Source organism: Nycticebus coucang, chromosome 10 (genome assembly GCF_027406575.1).
Source record: "Nycticebus coucang isolate mNycCou1 chromosome 10, mNycCou1.pri, whole genome shotgun sequence".
Taxonomy (NCBI): domain Eukaryota; kingdom Metazoa; phylum Chordata; class Mammalia; order Primates; family Lorisidae; genus Nycticebus; species Nycticebus coucang.
In genome coordinates, this window is record NC_069789.1 from 120275340 (window position 1) to 120300816 (window position 25477).

The 25477-nt window shown below is 50.7% G+C and overlaps 1 protein-coding gene across 2 annotated transcripts in view; it reads right to left on the reverse strand.

Moving 5' to 3' along the window:
- Positions 1 to 14264, reverse strand: part of NECTIN2 (nectin cell adhesion molecule 2) — a 35765-nt gene extending 21501 nt beyond the window's left edge. For both annotated transcript variants that reach the window (XM_053604268.1, XM_053604269.1), the window contains exons 1-2: positions 13948 to 14264; positions 18 to 407 (exon numbers count right to left, since the gene is read on the reverse strand). In XM_053604268.1, coding sequence (XP_053460243.1) covers positions 18 to 407; positions 13948 to 14038 — 481 coding nt within the window. In that variant the 5' untranslated portion in view covers positions 14039 to 14264. The remainder of the gene's footprint in view (positions 1 to 17; positions 408 to 13947) is intronic.
- Between the last annotated feature and the right edge of the window lie 11213 nt (positions 14265 to 25477).

Sequence of the window (25477 nt, forward strand, 5' to 3'; positions counted from 1 at the left end):
CACCCCAGGCTGCTAACCTATGGCTCTGAGCCAGGTCACCCCATTGAGCGAGCCCTTAGGGAAGGTGGCAAATTCGCAGGTGTAGTTGCCTTCGTCCTCTACTGTCAGCCCCCGGAGAGCCAGCGTGGCGTCCCGAAGCTCCATCTTGGTGCCTTGCCCATTCCCGGTGTCCTGCCCAGCAGCAACGAAGGACAGCCGCTCACTGCCTGGCTGTGGGCTGGGGAAGCTGGCACCAAACTTAGGGTGGAAGGTGGCCACATTCTGGCTGACTCCAGCTGCATCCAGACGCTGCCAAATCACTAGTGAAACTTCCACTTTGGGGGTAGGTGGCAGCAGGTGGCATGGAAGCTCCACAGTGCTCCCCACAAAGCCTAGTACCTCAGGTGGCACTTGAACATCCTGGGCTCCTGGAGAGAGGAAAGAGAGAGGTCAGGTAGGGAAAGATCCAGATCCAGAGACCTCTAAGCCAGGCAGGACCACCACCCAAATGCAATGTAGGCATCTTTACAGGGTCCTAATTCCAAATAACATTTTGGGGCTGAGTGAGGTGGCTCATACCTATAATCCTAGTACTTTGGGAGACCAGGAGTTCAAGACGAGCCTGAGAAAGAGCAAGACCCTGTCTCTACTAAAAATAGAAAAACTAGGGTGGCGCCTGTGGCTCAGTGAGTAGGGCGCCGGCCCCATATGCCAAGGGTGGCGGGTTCAAACCCAGCCCCGGCCAAACTGCAACAAAAAATAGCCGGGCGTTGTGGCGGGCGCCTGTAGTCCCAGCTGCTTGGGAGGCTGAGGCAAGAGAATCGCGTAAGCCCAAGAGTTAGAGGTTGCTGTGAGCCGTGTGACGCCACGGCACTCTACCCCAGGGCGGTACAGTGAGACTCTGTCTCTACAAAAAAAAATAGAAAAACTAGCCTGATGTTGTGGTGGGTTCCTGTAGTGCCAGCTACTCGGGAGGCTGAGGCAAGAGAATCCTTTGAGCTGAGGTTGCTGTGAGATAGGTTGGTGCCATGGCACTCTACTCAGGGTGACAGAGTGAGACTCTGCCCCCCAAAAGACAAAACACCTCTTGTTTTCAAGGTTTATCCCTTTGTAGCATGTACTCCCTCTTTAAGGCTGAATAATATTCCACTGCAGGGATGGACCACATTTTGTTTATCCTTCAACCACTGAGGGACATTTGAGTTGTTTCCCCTTCTTCGCTCTGATGAATAAAGGTGCTACATGTTTTTGTGTGAACATACATCAGATTGTTCTTTGTTTTTCTCACTTTTAATAATTAAAACAGGATCAAGGGGGCGGTGCCTGTGGCTCAGTGAGTAGAGCGCCGGCCCTGTATACCGAGGGTGGCAGGTTCAAACCTGGCCCCGGCCAAACTGCAACAAAAAAATAGCTGGGTGCTGTTGTGGGCACCTGTAGTCCTAGCTACTTGGAGGCTGAGGCAAGAGAATCACCTAAGCCCAAGACCTGGAGGTTGCTGTGAGCTGTGACACCACAGCACTCTACCGAGGGCAAAAAAGTGAAATTCTGTCTCAAAAAGAAACACACACACAAAAAAAAACAGGATCAGGGATGAATGTTTCTCTGCCATGTAAGGCAGCACAGACTTCATGGGCTTAAATCCTGGCCTTGCCCCAGCCTGGCTGTGTGACCTTGCACAAGTCACTTAACTGGTCTGTGCACGGTTTCCCTGGCTGTAAAATGAGGATAATAACAGAGCTCACTTCCCTAGGGCTGTTAAAAGGATTAAAGAATATTTGTAGAGCATTTAGCAAAGGGCCACAGGAAATGTGAGATGAGTGCTTATTAAGTAAACACAGTGAGGTCAGTATAATTACAAGCGGACCCTGAGACTCAGCCCCGAGGTGAGAAAAGGCCGAAGGTCAAGCACACACCCCATCTCAAGGGCACTGCTGCCCAGCTCTGTTTGACCGAGATGGCGGGGGTGGGGACTGTGTATGGGCCCCGGCCTCACACACACGGGAGACGTAGGAACATTACCAGGTGACCGTAATGCCAGGTGACCGTAATGAAGCATCTCCAGTAGAAGGCAATCCCTTAGGTGGGGACAGTCCCTGGGTAAGAAGCCATCAGTGAAGGCCCAAGTGTGATACAACACCTCCTCACAAGTCCCACAACTCATCATACCTAAGTGTGCTACTTTGGGGGAAAATGAGGCTTTTGCCCTCTGGAGAGCCTGCCACATAAAGAGTGATGAGCCCCTGCTGGCTCTGTCCCTTGAGGAAAGAAAAATAGCTCACAGCAGTCTGAGCCATGCAAAATTTATCAGGTCCAGAGAGGCAGAGGTATGGGAATTCAGTCCGCAAACCAACCCCCCACCCATGCTAGGGGCAACTGGTTAAGAACATTTTTGTTTCAGACTAGCTGCCTCAGCCATTATTTTTAGGTTCCTAGAATTTGTGAAACAAATAGCCAATCATGGCTCGGTGACTATGGCTCAGTGAGTAGGGCGCCGGCCACATACACCAAAGGTGGTGGGTTTGAGCCTGGCCTGGGCCTGCTAAACAACAATGACAACTGCAACTACAACAGAAATAGCTAGGTGTTGTGGTGGGTGCCTGTAGTCCCAGCTACTCGGGAGGCTGAGGCAAGAGAATTGCTTAAGCCCAAGAGTTTGAGGTTGCTGTGAGCTATGACGCCACGGCACTCTACCAAGGGCAACACAGTGAGACTCTGTTTGACAAAAAAAAAAATAAAATAACCAATCATTAGCTTATGTTATTCTGGCTGGGGGCGGTGGCTCACACTTGTAATCCTAGCACTCTGGGAGGATAAGACCAGAGGATCGCTTAAGCTCAGGAGTTCGAGACCAGCCTGAACAAGAGTGAGATCCCATCTCTACTAAAAATAGAAAAACTATCCAGGCATTGCGGTGGGTACCTGTAGTCACAGCTACTTGGGAGGTTGAGGCAAGAGGATCCCTTGAGCCTAACAAGGGCTGAGGTTGCTGTGAGTTATGATGATGCCATGCACTCTACCCAGAGCAAAAGAGTCAGATTGTCTCAAAAAAAAAGAAAGAAAAATAGTTTATGTTATTCTAACCTTGATTCTAGGTAACAACTTAGGAACTGCCTCTTCTTTTTCCCTTAAAGACTCACTCACAACTGCTTTTACTAGGAGTGTATATATACAGGGCAGCTTGAACCTAGGCTCCCAGTGGCCATCCTGAAGCTTTGGACTCAAATAAACTACTCAATCATATTTTGTGAATCTTATTATTTAAGGTTGACACTTTTCCAGCTCATGACATTGTTCCTAAGCCTAAATTTCTCCATCTTTAAAATGGGGTCATTCCAACCGTCCTGTGGGGTCCCTTGTAACAATCCCATGCAAGGATTTTCTCATGGAGGATCTTCACAGGCCCAGGCAGAGAGGAACGGGACAGACAGCGTCTGCTGCTCACTGCAGGCCTGGCCTGGGCTGGCCCTGGGGTGGATTTGCTTTGGCCCACAGAGTGTTGTTCCAAATGTGAATGAGCAGCCCACACAGAAGAGTCTGGAGATTGCACGTCAAAAACTCTACACATGGGCGGTGCCTGTGGCTCAGTGAGTAGGGTGCCGCCCCCATATACCGAGGGTGGCGGGTTTAAACCTGACCCCAACCAAATTGCAATGAAAAAATAGCTGGGTGTTGTGGCAGGTGCCTGTGGTCCCAGCTACTGGGGAGGCTGAGGCAGGAGAATCGCCTAAGTCCAGGAGTTGGAGGTTGCTGTGAGCTGTGTGACGCCACAGTACTCTACCAAGGGCAACAAAGTGAGACTCTATCTCTACAAAAACAAACAAACAAACTCCACACAAAAATCAGGATATGGGGCTCCTGGGGTCAATAGTTGGGTGAGGCTGAGAAAGGTGCTCACCCCAGCTCCCTTTGGTGCCAGAAGCCATCACCCACTGGCCCCAAAAAGCACTGAGTTTGGGATCAGGGTCCCTAAAGGCTCTGTCTCTTTCCAGCCAGGCCTGTGTGAGCTGCAGAGACAGGAAAGCAGGCTGGGGCCAAGAAGTTCAGTCTTCTCCTTGAGGACTCTTCAAATAGAGAAATATTTGACTTAAACCAAGGAGGCCTGGGGGGAAGGAGGTGAGCAAAACAGAAATGGATTATCATATCAGGCAGCAAAATGCCCTGAAAAGTTGCCAGTGAGAAGGTCAAGAAGTTAAGACTGAGACTGGGTAGGGGGAGGAGGCTGACACGATTTAGGATTTAAAAATGGAAAGGATTTGATGGTAGGGAGGGGAGGTAAATCAGGGAAAGGCAGAACCCAAGAGAATCTGCTAGCTAGCTACTCTTCACATCCAAGTCAAATCCAAGAACAGTTATTCAAGGCTCGGTGCCTGAAGCACAGTGGTTATGGTGCCGGCCACATAAACTGGGGCTGGTGGGTTCTAACCCAGCCTGGGTCAGCTAAGCAACAATGACAACTGCAACCACAAAATAGCCCGGTGTTGTGGTGGGCACCTGTAGTCCCAGCTACTTGGGAGGCTGAGGCAAGAGAATCGCTTAAGCCCTAGAGTTTGAGGTTGCTGAGAGCTGTGATGCGCCACAGCACTCTACTCAGGGCAACTGAGATGAGACCCTGTCTCAAAAACAAAAACAACCCCCCCCCAAAAAAAAAACCCAAATAGTTATTCAAGGGTTAGTTCCCCAGGTCAGGAATTTGTCTTATTCTCTCCTGTGTCCCCAGCACCTGTGATAGTGCCTGGCATATAGCAGGTGCTCAGTAAACACAGCTGAGTGAATAAATGTTAGAACCTGGGTCAGGTGTGGATGCCACAGAAATGACAGTATAAATAAGAGCTTGTTCTCCAGGGCTGACATTCCAATGGGAGAGAAAATGTTTCACAGATAATTATCACCAGGAACTCTATGGTGACTGGGTATGGTGGCTCACACCTATAATCCTAGCATTCAGGGAGGCCCAGATAGGATTACTTGAGCTCAGGAGTTGGCAGATCTGCCTGAGCAAGAGTGAAACCCCATTTCTACTAAAAAAGAAAAAAAAAAAAAGAAAAACTAGCTGGGTCTTGTGGTGAGTGCTCATAGTCCCAGGTACTTGGGAGGCTGAGACAGGAGGATCACTTGAGCCCAGGAGTTTGAGGTGGCTGTGAGCTAGGCTGACACCACAGAACTCTAGCCTGGGGGAACAGAGTGAGAATATCTCAAAAAAAAAAAAAAAAAAGAAGAAAGAAAGAAAAGAAAAGAAAAAGAATTCTATGAAGACTGAGGGTGGGGGAGGAACCTGGAGCAGGGCCTGACTCATCTAAAGGAGGGAGGGATAGACACAGGGCTTCCTAGAGAAGGAGACGCTGCAGGCACACAGAACCCCATACTCTCCTCTGGGTCTGTACTAGGTCTCAGAGTTCCTGTCCTAAGGAGAAGTCTTAGGACTTCAAGGGGCCCAATCTCTTTTCTCAGAGAGGCTGCTTCCCTTCCACCCCACACTCCACGTCTAGCAGGCTATCTGACCACTGCTGGCTTCGGAGGATTAAAAAAGTCCACTTCTGGTGGCACCAGTAGCTCAGTGGCTATGGTGCTGGCCACATACACCGAGGCTGCCTGGTTAGAACCTGACCTGGGTCAGCTAAAACAGCAATGACAACTGCAACAAATTAAAAAAAAAAAAAAATAGCCAGGCCTTGTGGTGGGCGCCTGTAGTCCCAGCTACTTGGGAGACTGAGGCAAGAAAATCACTTGAGCCCAAGAGTTTGAGGTTGTTGTGAGCTGTGATGCCGCAGCACTCTACCCAGGGCAACAGCTTGAGACTCTGTCTCAAAAAAAAAAAAAAAAGTCCACTTTCAGCTTCTTGTGGGGCAAAATCTTTCGGTAGCTCTTTTACCCCCAAATACTCTACCCCAGATGCCACCTCCCTTCCCCTCCCTGGCTAGCCATTGTGTGCCCGCTTTGTCATTGTGTCCTGCATAGGACTTCCCACTGTCCTACACTAGCCATTTCATATCCTCCTCCTGGGCACATCAAGGCAGGGGCCTAGGGATCATTTGTCTTTACTCACACCTGTGGCCCCAGCATCTGCCACAGACACTGGCACCAGACAGACTCAGTAGTGCTAGATGAACGAACGAGGCTCTAAAATCCCATTGCTGGTTCGGTGCCAGTAGCTCAAGTGGCTAAGGCACCAGCCCACATACACCAGAGCCGGTGGGTTCAAATCCAGCCTGGACCTGCCAAACAACATTGACAACTACAACCAAAAAATAGCCGGGCATTGTGGTGGGTGCTTGTAGTCCCAGCTACTTGGGAGGCTGAGGCAAGAGAATAGCTTAAGCCCAGGAGTTGGAGGTTGCTGTGAACTGTGATGTCACGGCACTCTACCTAGGGTAACAGCTTGAGGCTCTGTCTCAAAAAAAAAAGAAGTCCCTGGGGCGGCACCTGTGGCTCAAAGGGGTAGGGCGCTGGCCCCATATGCCAGAGGTGGTGGGTTCAAACCCAGCCCTGGCCAAAACTGCAAAAAAAAAAAAAAAAAAGAAGTCCCATTGCTGTAAAATCCCCTCTGTATGACTAATTCTGAGTGAATGAATAGGATTAACTGTCCTTTTTTTTTTTTTGAGACAGAGTTTCACTCAGTCACTCTGGGATTGAGTGCCATACAGCAACCTCAAACTCTTGGACTCAAGTGATCCCCTTGCCTCAGCCTCCAGAGTAACTGGGACTATAGGTGCCTGCCACAGTGCCTGCCTATTTTTTAGAGATGGGGTCTCTCTCTTGCTCAGGTTGGTCTTGAACTCCTGAGTTCAGGCAACCCACCAGCCTTGGCCTTGTAGAGTGCTGGGATTACAGGCGTGAGTCACTGCACCCAAGCCCCATTAACTGTCCCTTTTTTTTTTTTTTTTTGAGATGGAGTCTCAAGCTGTCTCCCTGGGTAGAGTGCTGTGGCATCATAGCTCTAGCTCAAGCAATCCTCTTGCCTCAGTTTTTCTTTTTTTGAAACAGTCTCACTATGTCACCCTCAGTAGAGTGCTGTGGCATCACAACTCATAGCAACCTCAAACTCTTGGGCTTAAGGGATTCTCTTGCCTCAGCCTCCCAAGTAGCTGGGACTACAGGAACCCGCCACAACGCCTGGTTATTTTGTTGTTGTTGTTGTTGCAGTTGTCATGGTTGTTTAGTTGGCCTGGGCCGGGTTCAAACCCACCAGCCTCGGTGTATGTGGCTGTCGCCCTACCCACTGAGCTATGGACGCCGCCCTCAGTTTTTCTATTTTTAGTAGAGAGGGGATCTTGCTTTTGCTCCGGCTGATCTGCAACTTGTGAGCTCAAGAAATCCACCTGCCTTGGCTCCCAGAGTGCTAGGATTACAGGCATGAGCCACTGCGCCCGCCCTAACTATCCATTTTTAAGGCATCCCTCCTCACTTAGAGGCTCAAGATAGAGTCTAGGAGTCATCTTGACTGCTTTTTCTCATCCAACAGAAAATCTATCCTACCCTATCAGGTCCATCTTCAAAATTTATCTACAATTTTTTGACCACCTACCAGAGACCACCTCTGACCCCTCCACATCCCTGCCTGGGTCTAATCCACTATCACCTAGAGAAGCCCTGCAGATCACCCATCCTCTCTGCACAGAGCCATCCTAGGGTGCTATCCTCACTCAGAAAAAAAAACTCAAGTCTTTACAGTGGCCCACTAATCCCTAAATGTTCTGCATCCATCCCTCTCTGTCCTCTTCTCCTATCCTCTCCCTCTGCTCACCCTGCTCCAGCCAGATTGGCCTGCTGTTCCCCCTTCCTCCAAGTGGGGGGAGGGAACAAGGCCCACCATCTCAGGGCCTTTGCACTTGCTTTCTTCCACCCCAGATGACTCTTACCCCCATGAGTGAGGATATCTCCCTCACTTCCTCAGTGAGACAGTCTCTGACCACCTTCTTCTTGATAATAACAAGGACTCCCAGGCCAGGCCTATAATCCTAGCTCTCTGGGAGACTGAGGTGGCTGGATTACCTGAGCTCAGGAGTTTGAGAAGTCTGAGCAAGAACAAGACCACATCTCTAAAAATAGCTGGGTGTTGTGGTGGGCGCCTGTAATCCCAGCTACTTAGGAGGCTAAGGCAAGAGAATCACTTGAGCCTAAGAGTTTGAGGTTGCTGTGAGCTATGACACCAGGGCACTCTATTGAGGGGAACAAAGTGAGATTATCTCAAAACAAACAAACAAACAAACAAAAAAAACCAATGCCTCCCTTGAACTTGCTCAATTTCTCCTCATAGCCCTGAACACCACCTATCCTAAGCAACCCCTATCTACCCTCTAGAAAATCAGCACCCAGGGGTAGAGATCTTGGTCTTGTTCATTGCTGTATTCCCAGAGCCTAGCACAGTGCCTGGGCACTGTAGAAACTCTGTAAATGTGTTGAATGTGTGACTGATGAAGATGGGGGTACCAGCAGTGCCCTAGATCACATAGGCTGAGGCTGATTTTGTGTTTGGGCTTTTCCCTGAGGGCACTTGGGCGCCATGGAGAGTTATAAAGTTGGGATGGTTAGGAGTTGGAGGGCTGATAGGCTGTGGTGGTGAGGGGGACAGGAGTCTGGGCTAGTGCCCAAATGGTCTGTGTTCCTGCTGACAGCAAAGGAAATGAAGCCAGGAAGATGGCTGGCCTGGAGTTAGGATCCCATGTCCCAGAACACTGCTGGGGTGGTGTCTGTGCCCTGACCTTGGCTGGGCCATAGCCAGGGGACTGTGGCCATGAGAATACTGGTCTCCCTCAGCATCCCTGGGCAAGCTAGACTGGTGACAGCTTCATGAGGTGTCAGCAGGGTCCCCAGACACACTTCCTTTCCCTGGGGACTGGGTCTGCAGGCTTCCTATGGTAGCAGCGTGAGAGCTGCCCAGGTTATTGCATGAGCCCAGGAGAGAAATTTGGAGGACAGGGACTCAAAGTTTGAGACTCTGACTTTGGAAGGGTAGACCAAGCCAAAGAGGAGGCTACACAGTGATTTATAGAGCCCTAGAGAAGGAGGGGCCAGGGGCCTGGAGCCCCAGGTCTGAATGGGGAGTTGGAGCCCAGACCCCTGGGTCTGAGGAAGGAGGAGCTGGGGGCCAGGACCCCTGGGACCGAGGTAGGCAGGATTCAAGGCTGACCTTCTAGACTCCAGCCTGGCTGGCTCCTCAGGTTTTGGCTTGCCCCCTCCAGACCTATAAAACATTGTGACCCACCCTCCTATGGCAGGGTGCGGCAGGACTCTGAGTCGGCCCTTGAAGGCTGCTACCTCAGCCACCTCGTTAATGCATTAATTGCATTAATCACAGTGCCCACTTCCACAGCGGAAATCCGGAAATCCGGGAGCCAGTTTGGGGAGGGAGCAGCAGCAGCAGCCAAGACTCTGTGCTGTCTGTCTGTGCCTGGGTTTCTACGCCTGCCTCCCAGCCTCCGTGCCTCCTCCACCCCTCCATCGTGTCTTTGCTGGTGGTCATACTCAGCTCTGGGAGATGCAGGGCAAGATCCCTCCCCTCCAAGGGCCGACATTTCGCTCCTTTTCTTCCTCTCCTCCAAGCACCTTCCTGTATAGGTGCTTGACCCCCACTGCTGCAGAAGGCCTCCCAAGTGGGGTCTGATACTTCTAGGGATGAATCTGCAGGACTGCTCCTCCAGGCTGAGCCAAGGAGACAGCCCGGCTCACCTGCCTCCACTCAGTCTGAGTTTACATCTCAATGTCTCTGTCTCTCAGAGACTCTGCCCTTCCCTTCTTGCAGGTTCTGCCTCTTAAAAGTCTTTCAATTGGGCAGCGCCTGTGGCTCAATGAACAGGGCGCCGGCCCCATATACCAAGGGTGGCGGGTTCGAACCTGGCCCTGGACAAACTGCAACAAAAATATAGCCGGACGTGTGGTGGGTGCCAGTAGTCCCAGCTACTCGGGAGGCTGAGGCAAGAGAATCGCCTAAGCCCAACAGCTGGAGGTTGCTGTGAGCTGTGATGCCATAGCACTCTACCGAGGGCAACAAAGTGAGACTCTATCTCTAAAAAAAAAAGGGGGCGGGGAGGCTAAGGCACTAATGCCTTTCAACCCTGAAAAAAAAAGAAGTCTTTCAAACCTCTCCCTGGCGTCTCTTTAGTGTCTTTTGCCTCTATCTCCCAGGATCTCTCTCTGTGTCTGGTTCTTAGGGTCCCTGCCCCTCCATGTCCTCCACTTTCCAGGGTCTCTGGCCTCTGCCTGTCTCTCTCAGGATCTCTCTCATTCTCTCCTTTCTTCCTTTTTTTTTTTTTTTGAGACAGAGCCTCAAGCTGTCGCCCTGGGTAGAGTGCTGTGGCATCACAGCTCATAGCAACCTCCAACTCCTGGGCTCAAGCAATTCTCCTGCCTCCGCCTCCCACATAGCTGGGACTAGAGGCACCCACCACAATGCTTGGCTATTTTTTGGTTGCAGCCATCATTGTTGTTTGGTGGGCCCGGGCTGGATTCGAACCTGCCAGCTCAGGTGTATGTGGCTGGTACCTTAGCCGCTTGAGCCACAAGCACGGAGACTCATTCTCTCCTTTCAAGAGCTTTACTGAAAGATCATTTCCATATGCTAGAATCCACCCACTCAGAGTGCATGCACGGTTCAATGGCTTTTAGTATATTCACTGAGTTGGGCATACATCAGCACAGTCAATTTTAGAACATTTTTATTACCCCAAAAGATATCCTGCACCTCTTATCATTCCTGTATTGTCATTTTTTTTTTTTTTTGCAGTTTTTGGCGGGGACCGGCTTTGAACCTGCCACCTTCGTATATGGGGCCAGCGCCCTACTCCTTTGAGCCATAGGCACCGCCCCTCGTATTGTCTTTCCTCTGTATCTCCAGCATCTGAGTTCTCTTTCTGGGTCTGGGTCTCCCAGTGTGTGGAATCTGACTCTGCATCAAATTCCTGGGGGCTCTCATCTCTCACGTTCCCTGGTCTACATCTCTGAGGGTCTCTGTTACTGCCTGCTAGTCTCCCATTCCCACTCTCTCACATATTCTCCACTGCCTGTGCCATCTTACTGGGTCCCTACTTCTCCTCCCCCTCCTGCTCCATTTCCCAGCATCACTGGGACATTAAAAATGTAACAGCATCCCAGGCATTGGGGGTGGGGGGGAGCAGGCTCTCCTGCCCAACTCCCTATCTCTCTTATGTTCACCCACTTCTGTGGCCCCCACAGGCTGTTGGTCCTGAAGTTGCCATGCCCTGACTTCCTCAGGTCCTGGCCATCTCCACTCTCCCATGCTTGGGGTCTTTTGGGCTCCCTGCCAGTCACCAAACCTCTCTCCTTGACTGTTCCTGCCTTCATCTGGTTCTATGTCTAGCTCCCTTCCCCCACCTTTCTCTGTCCCATTCCAGCGTCCTTTGCCCTGTGACTGTATTCCATTCCCCCTCCATGTTTCTATTCCATTCCTAGGTATGTTTCTGACCCTTTTCCTAAATCTGTTTCGAATCACCTCCCTCTGTTGGCTTTTGTCCCCATCTCTTGTATCTCCCCACTTCTCCTCTGCCCAGTCCCCCTTCTCTAATGAGAGGAGACAGCAGGCTATAGTCCCCTCTTCTCCCATCCCCCTCCACTACTGTGGGGCTGCCTGCCTGACAGGGACAACAGTGAAATGTGGGGAGGAATGGGGAGGGGAGCCGGCCCAGCTGGGGGCCCAGGTGGTGCACCCTCATTCCCTGAGGAGCCAAGGAGGGGCTTGGCAGAGGATCTAAGACAGGTAAACAGATAAGGATGGAAAGGAGGGAGAGAGATGGAGAGAAGGGAAGAGTGAAAGAGCTTGGAGAGAGATAGAGAAATGAGGGGAGGGAGAGAGAGAGAGAGAGAAATGAAGAGAGAGTAAGGAGGAAAGGATCAGGGAGAGGGAGGGTGGACGGGGGAGAGAGAGAGCCTGACCACAGCAGAGGCAAAAGGATGGAGGCTCAAGAAAGGAAGCTCTCTAAAAAGAAAAAAAAAAAAAAAAAAGAAAAGAAAAGAAAGGAAGATCTCTTCCTAGGTGCTAAGAGCTCACAGGGATTCAATGGGACCCTTGAAGCCTCCCAATGGTCCAGCAGGGAAGGGATTGTTGTCTCAGTTTCACAAGGAGGAAATGAAAGCACTGTCTAGAGCCCACCCTGTGACCGTTCTGAAGAGATGAAGTCTGGCTTAGTAAGGACTGGCTGTCAAATCCTGAGATTGTGACTCACCCCTTCTAAGCCTTCTAAACCTGTTTCCTCATCTGCAAAATGGGAACAGTAACAGGATCTCTTTCCCAGGGTGGTCTAGAACCTTCTGTGAAATCAAGCACCAAGTCAATGCTACCGTCAAAGTCTAGTGGATTCTGAGAATTCACCCAGAGGTGGTGGTTCTGATCCCATCCCTCTCTGACGCAAAAGGGACAAACGGGAGATGAAAGAACCAGTCCCCCAGCTCTGGGTCAAGGCTGGGAGACAACTCAGAGACATTCTGGGAAAGTAAGGCCAGAGGAGTGACCAGGGTTGCCCGAGATCTCCCTGAACCCTCTTCTGGGCAAACCCTTCTAAACCTCAGTATCCCAGAGTTTGTAGCAGGGAATAAATAGCCGGGTCACCGGCAAGGGGCGGGGCCACGCCTCTTTCACCTGTTTTCTCTCAGCCCCGCCCCACTCGGGGGGCCGCGCCCCTCCCCGAGTTGTGGAGGGGCAAGTCCGGGGTTGGAGAGCAGAGCAGAGGGAGGGGCGGGGGATTTGGGCGGCGGCTCCGCCCGTCCACCTCCAGCAGTGGCTCGGAAGACAAAGGAGCTACAAGAAGAAAGATAAGGTCCCGAAACTCGGGAGTCCGGAACCGAGAGCCAGGAGAGCGCTCGTCCCGCCCCGCCCGGGCTGGGCGAAAAGTGAAACCGGGAAAACTTCCCCAGGGACACCCCCACCGACCGTTCACTCAAAGAGAAGGAGGTGGCTCCCCTGCCTCCAGGATTCGGCCTCTTACTCTACCTGGGACTAAGCACACGGAGTTTCCAGCTTCCTCCGGCCCTTGATCATATCTGGAGCCCAAGAGACAGGGTCCCTTGCCCACATTTCCATCTGGATCTCGGAAGACATTCCTCTCCCCACAATTAAATCTGAAGCCCACGAGATCTGAGCCTCCTGCCCCAGTTCTACCAGAATCCAGGAGGCAGAACCCTCCTCACACACACACACTTAAATCTAGAGCTACAAGTTTAAGCCCTTCTTGCCCCCAATTTTACCTACACCCCAGTTAGACTATAGCCCCTAGCCTCCCTTCGCCGGGGACTTAGGAGAATGAGCCTTCGGCTCCTAATTTTTCTGGAGCCCGGGAGTCAGAGCCCTCAACTCCTGAGGTCCGGGATTGGAGACCTCAGATCGGGGCCTTCCCCCACTCCCAACCTCCCGGGCCGTCCAAACTCTTATCTGCGCCTTCCAAAGGCCCAGAAGTCCGAGTTCCTCGCCCCTGACCTCGTCTCCTTCGCTCAATTCTCTCCTGGCCTCAGACGCCCAACCCGGCAAGAAGGAAAAATGGGGAGGGTGGTCTCGCTTCATCATCGCGACCTCCTTGCAAGGGGTTTACGTGGGGGGAAACATTCCCCACATTTCTGAGGAGGGTAGTGGAGACGGAGACCCGGATTCCGGCTATCAGCTCTGCTGCGGGTGGGGAGGGGGCACGGGGCCTCCAGCAGACCTCGGATTTAACCCTTTCGGCGCAAGGATATGAGGAAGGGGGAGGGGAGAACAGAGGGTCCGGCGTAGAATGAGCATTTGGGATTAAGAAGGGTGTGGGGGTGAAAGGGATGCAGAGAGGAGGAGACCTGATCTCAGAGGGAGAGTGGGGTGTGTAGGGGTACGAGTCAGTGAGGCCAGCCATAAAAGAGGCACTAGGGAGCACGAGAAAGAGGGTGAACTAGAGGTGGGATGGGGGAAGGTGTTCAGGCTTCCCCCGCTCCGAAGATAAGGGAAGAGGAGGGTCCGAGCGGGGGGTGGGGGAACCGTCCATGGTATCTCACCGGTTTCCCGGAGCAGCAGCAGTAGCAGCAACTGCAACAGTAGTGGCGTCGGCGACAATCTCGACGGCAGGAGGGCTGCGGCCCGGGCCATGGAGGGCCCGGGAGGGGACTGGGCCCGGGCGGGGGCCTGTGAGCCACTATACGTGCGCCGATCGCCTGGGCGGGGGAGTAAGTGCCTGAGGAGCTCCGGGTCCGGCCGGTTCCAGCTGCGCTCTGGTCTCCCAGTTCTGCTCTCCTGGCCCAGCTTTCCCGGATCGGCGCCCCCGGCCCCTTGCTCAGCTCCGGCGGTTCGGACTCGCTGACGTCACAGGATCCACCCCCTTCCTCCCTCTCCTCCAGCCCCGCAGACCCTGGACTCCGCCCCCGCTCCTCCTGGTGTTCTGACCCCGCCCCCCCCGGATTTCACTCCAGCTCCTCCCAGGGATTCCATTCTCCTCCCTCCCTAGGATTCTGCCCTGCCCCCCCCCGGGAGTCTATGATTGCCCCTCCTCCAGAATTCTATCTTCCCCGGAGGGTGTTAAGCCACACCGCTTAGAGTTTAACCACTCCTTCTCTGCGTTGGAGGAGGCTCCCATGCCGGGTCCCCCGACTAACATTTTGACACCGCCCCCTTTGGCGCTTCCAGCCGACTCCGCCCCCGAGAAGCCACGCCTTTCATGTGGGCCCCGCCCCTGGCCCTCCGAGAACCCTGTCGAGTCTATTCGCAGCTCAGTCAGTCCCGGACTCAGCCCCGCCCACAGTTCTAATCCCGCCCTCTTCAGCCTGGCCTTGACCCTCTTGGTCACACCAGAGTGAGGCACGTGGGTTCGCCTAGGCCCACCTCTTCTGGAGCCCCGCCCCCACCCATTAGGGCGATGCAACTTTCCCCATGTCTAGCCCCTTGCCCTAAGTCTGTCCCGTGTCTGTGGTATCTCTCAGCAGTGGTCTCTCCTTCTAATCTCTGCCCCAGATTCTAGGTGTTGCTGCATCGTTTCTTGAATTTCTCAATGCCTCTTTGTCTCCCTCTTTCGTCTATCTTGGGTCTCCCTCTCTGTCCCTGTGTCCTTCTATCACACTTTGGCATCTGTCTGTTCCTGGTCTCTCTTTGTCACTGTTTCTGTGTCACTTAGTACCCGTGTCTCTTTCCATCCCTTTCACTCTGCCTCTGTATGTCTGTTTCTCTTTGTCTCTATGTGTATGTCTCTCTGACCCTGTCTCCCTCTCTTTCTGTCTCTATCTCCATGTCTCTCTCTCTCGATGTTTCTCCCGTTCTCTCGGTTCTCCATGTCTCCGGCCCAACCTGCGTCCTCCTCCAAACCTGCTCCCACGCCGCCTCTTTTCGCAGCCACCCGCTAGGGGGCAGCACAGACCGGCCCAGCTCCACTGGATGGGCCGGCTGGGTGTGGCTGAGCTAAGGTCCGGCCTCAGTGTCCTTGTCCCACTTACCCTATCTCCCTATCTCTCCTCCTATCTCCTTGCGTCTTTTGCCTCTCCCTCTGACTTCGTCCCTTAGTCTCTCCCTGCAGCTCTCCCTTTTACCCACTCCCACCTCCGTCTCCACGTTCCTTGGGCTGACCGGGGGAGCTGGGGCCTCCCGGAGTCGTGGGGTGAAGGCGGGAAGCAGGAGCCTAGGGAGAGGACGAAATCCTGAGTGCCTGAAATTCCTCCATCCCATTTCCGAGCCGGTCAGTTGGGGGCAGGTGCTTGGGGATGGAAGAGGACCACCTAGGTTTAACCTCCCTATCCCAGTCTCCCCCAAACCCCCTCCGCTCCACCTGCCGCACACCTGGGCTTTACTTTTCAGAAAGGCAAAGTCTCAAGAAGTAGAGGCTATCTTACTCGGGTTCAAGTCTTAGTTACTCTTTTTTTTTTTTTTTGTAGAGACAGAGTCTCACATACCGCCCTCAGGTAGAGTGCCGTGGCATCACACAGCTCACAGCAACCTCTAACTTGAGCTTACGCGATTCTCTTGCCTCAGCCTCCCGAGCAGCTGGGACTACAGGCGCCTGCCACAACGCCCGGCTATTTTTTTGTTGCAATTTGGCCGGGGCTGGGTTTGAACCCGCCACCCTCGGCATATGGGGCCGGCACTCTACTCACTGAGCCACAGGCGCCGCCCAAGTCTTAGTTTCTCTTAATAAATGTATTTAGCATTTAAATGTGTGCCAGGGACTGATCTGAGTGCCCTACAAGTATCTCAAATAACACATACAGCACCATGTGTGATAAGGAAACTGAGGCACAGAGAGATGAAGTGACTTGGCCCCACGTCACAGTCGAAAATGGTAGATACAGAACTGATACTGTTCTCAGCATCTTTTTTTTTTTTCTTTTTTTGTAAGACAGAGTCTCACTTTGTCATCCTTGGTAGAGTGCGGTGGTGTCACAGCTCACAGCAACCTCAAACTCTTAATCACTTGAGCGATTCTCTTGCCTCAGCTCCCAAGTATCTGGGACTACAGGCACCCACCACAATGCCCGCCTATTTTTTGGTTGTAGTTGTCATTGTTTGGCAGGCCCAGGCTGGATTTGAAACCATCAGCTTGGGTATATATGTGGCTGGTGCCCTAGCTGCTGAGCTTCAGGCGCTGAGCCTATTCTCAGCATGGTATTTGTCTTAGTTAATTCCTCAGAAGAATACCATGAAAGGCCCAGGTGGCTCAAGCCTGTAATCCTAGCACTCTGGGAGGCTGAGGTGTGTATTGCCTGAGCTCATGAGTTCTAGACCAGCCTGAGAAAGAGGGAGATTCCATCTCTAAAAATAGCCAGGTGCTGTGGTGAGTGCCTGTAGTCCCAGCTACTCGGGAGACGGAGGCAGAGAACCGCTTGAGCCCAACAGTTTGAGTTTGCTGTGAGCTGTGATGCTGTGGCACTCTACCAAGGGTGACAAAATGAGACTCTCTCTCTCAAAAAAAAAAAAAGGAATTCCATGAAGGGCACTATTGTGATCCCCATTTCACTGAAAACTAAATTGAGGCAAAGGGTAAATATTTGCCCCAAGTCATCTAGCAAGGAAGTAGCAGGCTAGAATTTAAATCTGAAAAGTTTGTGCTTTTCTTTTTTGAGATGGAGTCTCACTATGTCACCCTTGGTAGAGTGCTGTGGCGTCACAGCTCACAGCAACTTCTAACTCTTGGGCTTAAGTAGTACTCTTGCTTCAGCCTCCCAAGTAGCTGGAACTACAGGCACCCGCCATAACTCCCAGCTATTTTTTTGTTGTAGTTGTCATTATTGTTTGGCAGGCCTGGGCTGGGTTCGAACCTGCCCGCTCAGGTGTATGTTGTCAGCACCCTAGCCGCTCAGTTACAGGCGCTGAGCCTGGACAGTCTGTGCTTTCACTCTGTAAGCTTCATGACCTCTAGATAACACATATCTCAGGCTTGGTACAAGCCTGATGTGAGGCTTCCTGGACAAATAGGTGCATAATTAATGCACTTTACATCTCTCTGATCTTCTTTTTCCCAATTTTGGGCCAGGTTAGAGGGCTAGCACCTCTGGGTTTTAGTGCTGACCTGCTAACTAACTTGCTATGCAAAATCCTAAACCACCATTTCTCTCTCGAGCAAAACAGTCCCCATGAGTCTTCTTCCAGGAGGTCTCCCTAGCTCCACTCCTAGTCTCCTAATAAGTGGCCTTGTTTCTCTCCTGGCTGGTCTTTGTGGATAAGGGTGAGCGCAGGAAGGAAGCCCCAGGAGTGTAAGCTGGAGTTTCACAGCCTAAGGTCACATGCTGAGTACTGCCATGTTTGTTTACAAATGACTGGGTGGGTCCCATGCTTAGAGAGTTGACTTCTAATGTCAAGGAGTCCCGGAGGTGACACTTCACTCAAGAGCCATAATCATCAGGAGGTAAGAGCATGGGGCGGAAGGTTTCCTGATGGAGCCTCCAAGTTGATGCCAAGTATTTACCTGCCCAGCAACCTCTCTCTCTTCTTCAGTAGCAGCAGCTCCTCAGGTTTCCTATGCGGAGCCACCCCCTCTCCTCAGTCCTTCTAGTTTAGAGTGAGCATGACCCAGGCCTGGCCAATCAGGGCATTTGATCTCCCTGGCCACAGACATTGATTCAGAGATGAGAATGGAACGCATCCCTAACCAGTGAGAATTATCCCTGAGACTTTTGCTTGAACTAATGGGAAAAGGATATACTCTTTTTTTTTTTTTTTTTTTTAGAGATAGAGTCTCACTATGTTGTCCTTGTAGAGTGCCATGGCGTCACAGCTCACAGCAACCTCTAGCTCTTGGGCTTAGGTGATTCTCTTGCCTCAGTCTCCTGAGTAGCTGGAACTACAGGAGCCCGCCACAATGCCCGGCTATGTTTTGTTGCGGTTTGTCTGGGGCTGGGTTAGAATCTGCCACCTTCGGTATATGGGGCCGGCGCCCTACTCACTGAGCCACTGGCACTGCCCAGGATATCCTCTTTTGATGGACGTTGCTAAACTGGTAGGGTAGAAATCTGGCACTGTGGGTGGCACTCATGGCAAAAGATCCTGCCTGTGAATGGAGGACAATAGAGCTGAGATATGGAAAAGGACAGCTTTCGGATGAGACTATTAGACCTCTAGATTCAGCTATGTCTAATGGTAGTCATCACTTAAACTTCCAAGTTATATAACTTAATAATTTTCCCTTTTTACATAATCCAACTTTGACTTTGTTTTGTTATTGTCATTTGCAACCAAACATAACTTGATTGGCTCAGCGCCTGTGGCTCAAGCGGCTAAGGCAACAGCCACATACACCTGAGCTGGCGGGTTCAAATCCAGCCCAGCCCGCCAAACAACAATGACGGCTGCAACCGAAAAATAGCCAGGCATTATGGCGGGCGCCTATAGTCCCAGCTACTAGGGAGGCTGAGGCAAGAAAATTGCTTAAGCCCAGGAGTTGGAGGCTGCTGTGAGCTATGATGCCACAGCACTCTACCGAGGACCACATAGTGAGACTCTGTCTCAAAAAACAACAACAACAATAACAAAGAATAGGCAAGCTGGCTCAACACCTATAGCTCAAGCAGCTAGGGTGCCAGCCACATACACCGGAGCTGACTGATTCGAGTCAGCCAGGGCCTGCCAAACAACAATGACAACTACAACTAAAAAAAAATAGCCAAGCAATAGCCGGGCGTTGTGGCGGGCGCCTGTAGTCCCAGCTGCTCGGGAGGCTGAGGCAAGGGAATCGCATAAGCCCAAGAGTTAGAGGTTGCTGTGAGCCGTGTGACGCCACGGCACTCTACCCGAGGGCGGTACAGTAACACTCTGTCTCTACAAAAAAAAAAAAAAATAGCCAGGCGTTGTGGCAGGTGCCCATAGTCCCAGCTACTTGGGAGGCTGAGGCAAGAGAATCTCTTAAGCCCAAGAGTTTGAGGTTGCTGTGAGCTGTGACATCACAGCACTCTACCCAGGGCGACAGCTTCAGACTGTGTCTCAAAAAAAAAAGAAAAAAAAATAGGGTAGTGCCTGTGGCTCAGTGAGTGGGGTGCTGGCCCCATATACTGAGGGTGGTGAGTTTGAACCCAGCCCTGGCCAAACTACAACAATAAAAAAAAAAAAAATTAAAAAAAAAAAGAAAAAAAATAGGCAAGCTTTGTTACAGTGGGGAGAAATGGGGAGGAGCATTCCAGGTGGAGCTGGGGTGGGGATGAGAGAGGGAGCAATGAGTGTGTGTGAGGGGCAGTGTCTTAGTTGAATGCTAAATAAAGGGTGGTTCATGCTTCTTGGAACAATAGGGAACCACAGAAGGTTGATGAGCAAGGGAAGTTTATTACAAACTTGCCTTTACTTCCTGGAGCTCCAGATACTATGGTTTACTCTCCCTCTTTTTTCTTCCCCCAGGTCTTTGGCCAAGGTAGGAGAAGAGGTCATATGGAGGTGGAACCAGGCTTCCAGCTGTATGCAAATTGCCTGGGATGCCATGTAGATGAGGGACCTTATGCAAATATATGCCCCCCTAGGGTGTGGGCTAGAACCCGCCCCTCATTAACTTGGGGACCAGGTGTTGGGTGAAGAACCCTTTCCTCCCCGGGGGTCCCCTTTTTTCCTTCCCCTTAGCCATCTGTTCACTCCCTCTTCCATTCCCCAGAACCCCCTCACCAATGTCTGTCCTTAGAGCAGTCTCTCTCTGCACCTGGTCCGTTCCCTGGACTAAGGGAATCTTTTTTGCTTTTCTCTGTGTTCCTCCATTTTCCCTTAGATAATAATAATAATTAACATGTGCAGCACACATACTCTGTGCCAGACTTTAAACATTTCCATGGTTATCTCATCAAATTTTCCCATCCATTCTCTGATCCTCTATGTGTTTGCTGTATTCTTATTTTAAAAAGGAATATTTAATTTTGCTATATAAAGAACAAGAGAGAACAAGAGCCACACAAGTAAGGACACAGACAAATGAAACAAAGGATGGATATTAAGAAGCAATTCATGAAACCTGCTATACATATTAGTGTGAGTTGAACGTACATGGGAAGGACAGAAGGGCCAAATAAGCTCCATGTATCCAGGCATCCTTAAGTTGGTCCCTTTTGGTGATTCCTATTTCTGAAGCCAGAACATGGTGGACACAGAGGCAAACTCAACGTATTTGCTATCATCCGCCTGATACTCTTCCTGGGAGTCTACCCCTGTGCTGAGACTGTGGGCTAAGCCTTCTGGAGATGGTAAACAACATTCAGAAACAGGCCCAAGTGGCACCACATAGCCCTACTGACCCAGCCTGCTGCCGGGGTTCATCAGACCATGAGACAGTGAAAATAAACTTAGCAATAATCATTTCTTCAGCCACCACAGTCATGATTGATTCAGGCAAAAATCATCAATTGATGTTAAAATCTTAAAGTTTGATGAAGAACAAAATGTATGTACATCATCTCAAAGAATCTCTTGGCTGGACGTGGGGGCTAAGGCCGGTAAATCCTAGCACTCTGGAAGGCTAAGTTGGGTGGATTGCTCAAACTTAGGGGTTTGAGACCAGTCTGAGCAGGAGCGAGACCCTGTCTCTACTAAAAATAGAAAAAAACTAGCCAAGTGTTGTGATGTGCAGTCCCAGCTACTTGGAGGCTGAGGCAAGAAGATCTCCTGAACCCAAGAGTTTGAGGTTGCTGTGAGCTACCATAGCACTCTACCCGGGGTGACAGAGTAAGACTCTGTCTAAAAAAATAAATAAATAAAAAATAATCTCTTCATGTATATTTATTAATTACAAAAGGAAAGTAAGAAATCTGGCCAGCTGCACCTTAACCAAGTGGCCGAAATTTGTACCACCAGTGATGGTACAAACTAACGTGAGGCGCCTCCTGATGTGGTACACTACGGAGGGCACACTATCTTTTCTGTTGTGTTACAAAAAGTGGCTGACTGAAACTAATCGTTAGGAACCACCAAGCGAACCCAAATTGAGAAACAGTCTACACAGTAATATTCTGGTTTTGGGGTTTTTTTTTTTTTGCAGTTTTTTTGGCTGGGGCCGGGTTTGAACCTGCCACCTCTGGTATACGGGGCTGGCGTCCTACTCCTTTGAGCCACAGGTGCCACCCTGTTTTTTTTTTTTTTTTTAGATACAGAGTCTCACTCTGTCACCCTTGGTAGAGTGCTGTGGCATCACAGCTCACAGCAACCTCCAGCTCTTGGGTTTAGGTAATTCTCATGCCTCAGCCTCCCGAGTAGCTGGGACTGCAGGTGCCCGCCACATCGCCGGGCTATTTTTTGTTTGCAGTTTGGCTGAGGCCAGGTTCAAACCTGCCACCCTCGGTATATGGGGCTGGGTCCTACTCACTGAGCCACAGGTGCTGCCCCTAAACTGTAATATTCTTATATTCTTCAATAGTGGACTGAACAATGACAACAGGAATGGAGAAAAACTCAGGAAATATTTAGAAATATGTCTCCTGAAGAGTTCTTGTGTGTATGTAACATGTGCTACTACTCACCTGAAAACAATATTACACATTCCAAGAGGACTGTTTGTGCTTAAGATTGTATCCATTTTCCAGCGCCTGTGACTCAGTGAGTAGGGCGCCAGCCCCATATGCCGAGGGTGGCGGGTTCAAATCCAGCCCCGGCCAAACGGCAACAAAAAAATAGGCGGGCGTTGTGGCGGGCGCCTGTAGTCCCAGCTACTCGGGAGGCTGAGGCAAGAGAATCGCGGAAGCCCAAGAGTTAGAGGTTGCTGTGAGCCGTGTGACGCCATGGCACTCTACCGAGGGCGGTACAGTGAGACTCTGTCTCTACAAAAAAAAAAAAAATTGTATTCATTTTCCTTAGAGGAAATAGGATTATTTATTGTGGTAAAATATAGAAATAACATAAAATTCCCATTTAATCAGGGGCAGCGCCTGGCTCACAGGAACAGGGCTCTAGCCCCATATGCCAGAGGTGGCGGGTTCAAACTCAGCCTCGGCCAAAAAAAAAAAAAAAAAAAAACTGCCAAAAGAAAAAAATTCCCATTTAATCATTGTAAGTGACAGTGGCATTAAGTACATTCACAGTGTCTGTGCAGCCATCACTCTCATCCTTCCAGAGCCTTCTTTAGCTTGCAAAACTCAAACTCTGTACCCATTAAACACTAGCTCCCCATTACCTCTTCTCCCAACCACTGGCAGCCACTATTTTACTTTCTGTCCCTGAGTTTGACTCTAGGTACCTCATGTAAGTGGACTCACACATTTGTCCTTTTGGGTCTGGCTTATTTCACTTAGCATAATGTCCTCAAGTTTCATCTGTATTGTAGCATGTATCAGAATTTTCTTTCTAAGGCTGATTAATAATACATTGCATAGATATAATATATATACATATATATACACGTACATATAATAAATTCTACATTTTGGATATTCTCAATAATGCTGCTGTGAACATTGGTGAACTGTGTTTAAACTGTTCAACTCCTGTTTTTTTTTTTTCTTTTTTTTTTGTAGAGACAGAGTCTCACTTTATGGCCCTCGGTAGAGTGCCGTGGCCTCACACAGCTCACAGCAACCTCCAACTCCTGGGCGTAAGCGATTCTCTTGCCTCAGTCTCCGAAGTAGCTGGGACTACAGGCGCCCGCCACAATGCCCGGCTATTTTTTGGTTGCAGTTTGGCCGGGGCCGGGTTTGAACCCCTCACCCTTGGTATATGGGGCCGGCGCCTTACCGACTGAGCCACAGGCGCCGCCCTCAACTCCTGTTTTCAACTTTCTTGCTTTTTTTTTGAGACAGAGTCTCACTCTGTTGTTCTGGGTAGAACACCATGGCATCATAGCTCACAGCAACCTTAAGCTCTTGGGCTCAAGCAGTCCTCTTGCTTCAGCCTCCCAAGTAGCTGGGACTACAGGTGCCTGCCACGTCTCTAGGCTAGTTTTTTTTATTTTAAACAGAGCCTCAAAAAACTCTGCATAGAGTGCTGTGATGTCACAGCTCACAGCAACCTTCAACTCCTGGGTTTAAGCGATTCTCTTGCCTCGGCCTCCCAAGTAGCTGGGACTACAGACACCCGCCACAATGCCCGGCTATTTTTTCGTTGTAGTTATCATTGTTGCTTGGCAGGCCCGGCCTGGATTCGAATCCGCTAGCTCTGGTGTATGTGGCTGGCACCTTAGCTGCTTGAGCCTCTGGGCTAGTTTTTTCTCACGGGGTTTCACTCTTGCTCAGGCTGTTCTCAAAGTCCTGAGTTTAAGCAATCTTCCTGCCTCAGCCTCCCAGAGTGCTAGGATTACAGGCATGAGCCTATCCTAGTTTTTTTTTGGCTGGGGATGGGTTTGAACCCGCCACCTCTGGCATATGGGACCGGCGCCCTACTCCTTGAGCCATAGGTGCCGCCAGAGCCTATCCTAGTTTTTTTTTTTTTGTAGAGACAGAATCTCACTTTATGGCCCTCGGTAGAGTGCCGTGGCCTCACACAGCTCACAGCAACCTCCAACTCCTGGGCTTAAGCGATTCTCTTGCCTCAGCCTCCCAAGTAGCTGGGACTACAGGTGCCTGCCACGTCTCTAGGCTAGTTTTTTTTATTTTAAACAGAGCCTCAAAAAACTCTGCATAGAGTGCTGTGATGTCACAGCTCACAGCAACCTTCAACTCCTGGGTTTAAGCGATTCTCTTGCCTCGGCCTCCCAAGTAGCTGGGACTACAGACACCCGCCACAATGCCCGGCTATTTTTTCGTTGTAGTTATCATTGTTGCTTGGCAGGCCCGGCCTGGATTCGAATCCGCTAGCTCTGGTGTATGTGGCTGGCACCTTAGCTGCTTGAGCCTCTGGGCTAGTTTTTTCTCACGGGGTTTCACTCTTGCTCAGGCTGTTCTCAAAGTCCTGAGTTTAAGCAATCTTCCTGCCTCAGCCTCCCAGAGTGCTAGGATTACAGGCATGAGCCTATCCTAGTTTTTTTTTGGCTGGGGATGGGTTTGAACCCGCCACCTCTGGCATATGGGACCGGCGCCCTACTCCTTGAGCCATAGGTGCCGCCAGAGCCTATCGTAGTTTTTTTTTTTTGTAGAGACAGAATCTCACTTTATGGCCCTCGGTAGAGTGCCGTGGCCTCACACAGCTCACAGCAACCTCCAACTCCTGGGCTTAAGCGATTCTCTTGCCTCAGCCTCCCAAGTAGCTGGGACTACAGGCGCCCGCCACAACGCCTGGCTATTTTGGTTGCAGTTTGGCCGGGGCCGGGTTTGAACCCACCACCCTCGGTATACGACTGAGCCACAGGCGCCGCCCCTATCCTAGTTTTTAAATAGAAAAACTAGCTGGGTATTGTAGTGGGCGCCTGTAGTCCTAGCTACTTGGGAGGCTGAGGCAAGAGAGCCCAAGGATTTGAGGTTGTTATTAGCTATGATGCCATGGAACTCTACCCAGGAGAACAGAGTGAGACTTTGTCTCAAAAAATAGGATAAAATAAAAATTTAATTGTTATAAGTACTGGAGCCATAAAATATTTCTGTTGAGCATTTGGTTTTATTCTGTTGAGCATTTAAGTGCACTGATCAGGTGAAAGATGATGTAAGTTTGACGGATGGCCATGAGACCATTTATATAAAGGCCTGCAGCTTTAGCAGGGCATAAAGTTAAAAGGTTTATTGAACATGGGAACTCTGGGGAGAAGTGGTCAGAAAAGAGCTGTATGTAAGATGGGCCCCTGTGGGAAATGCTGAGTTGGGTTATGTAAGGGAAAGGCAGATATCAAGGATAAATCCTCCGGCTGGCTGTGGTGGAGTATGCCTGTAGCATCACCACACCCAGTAGGCTAAGGCAAGAGGATTGTTGGAGCCCAGGAGTTTAGGTAGCAGGGAGTTATGATGACACCACTACACTCTAACTGGGGTGACAGAGTGAGACCCTGTCTCAAAAAGAAAAAAAAAAGATAAGGCTGGGGGCAGTGGCTCACACCTGTAATCCTAGGCTGAGGCAGGGGGAATTGCTTGAGCTCAGGAGTTCAAGACCATCCTGGGCAAGATTGAGACCCCATCTCTACTAAGAATAGAAAAAGTAGCCAGGTTGGGCGGCGCCTGTGGCTCAGTGAGCAGGGTGTCGGCCCCATATATCGAGGGTGGCGGGTTCAAACCCAGCCCCAGCCAAACTGCA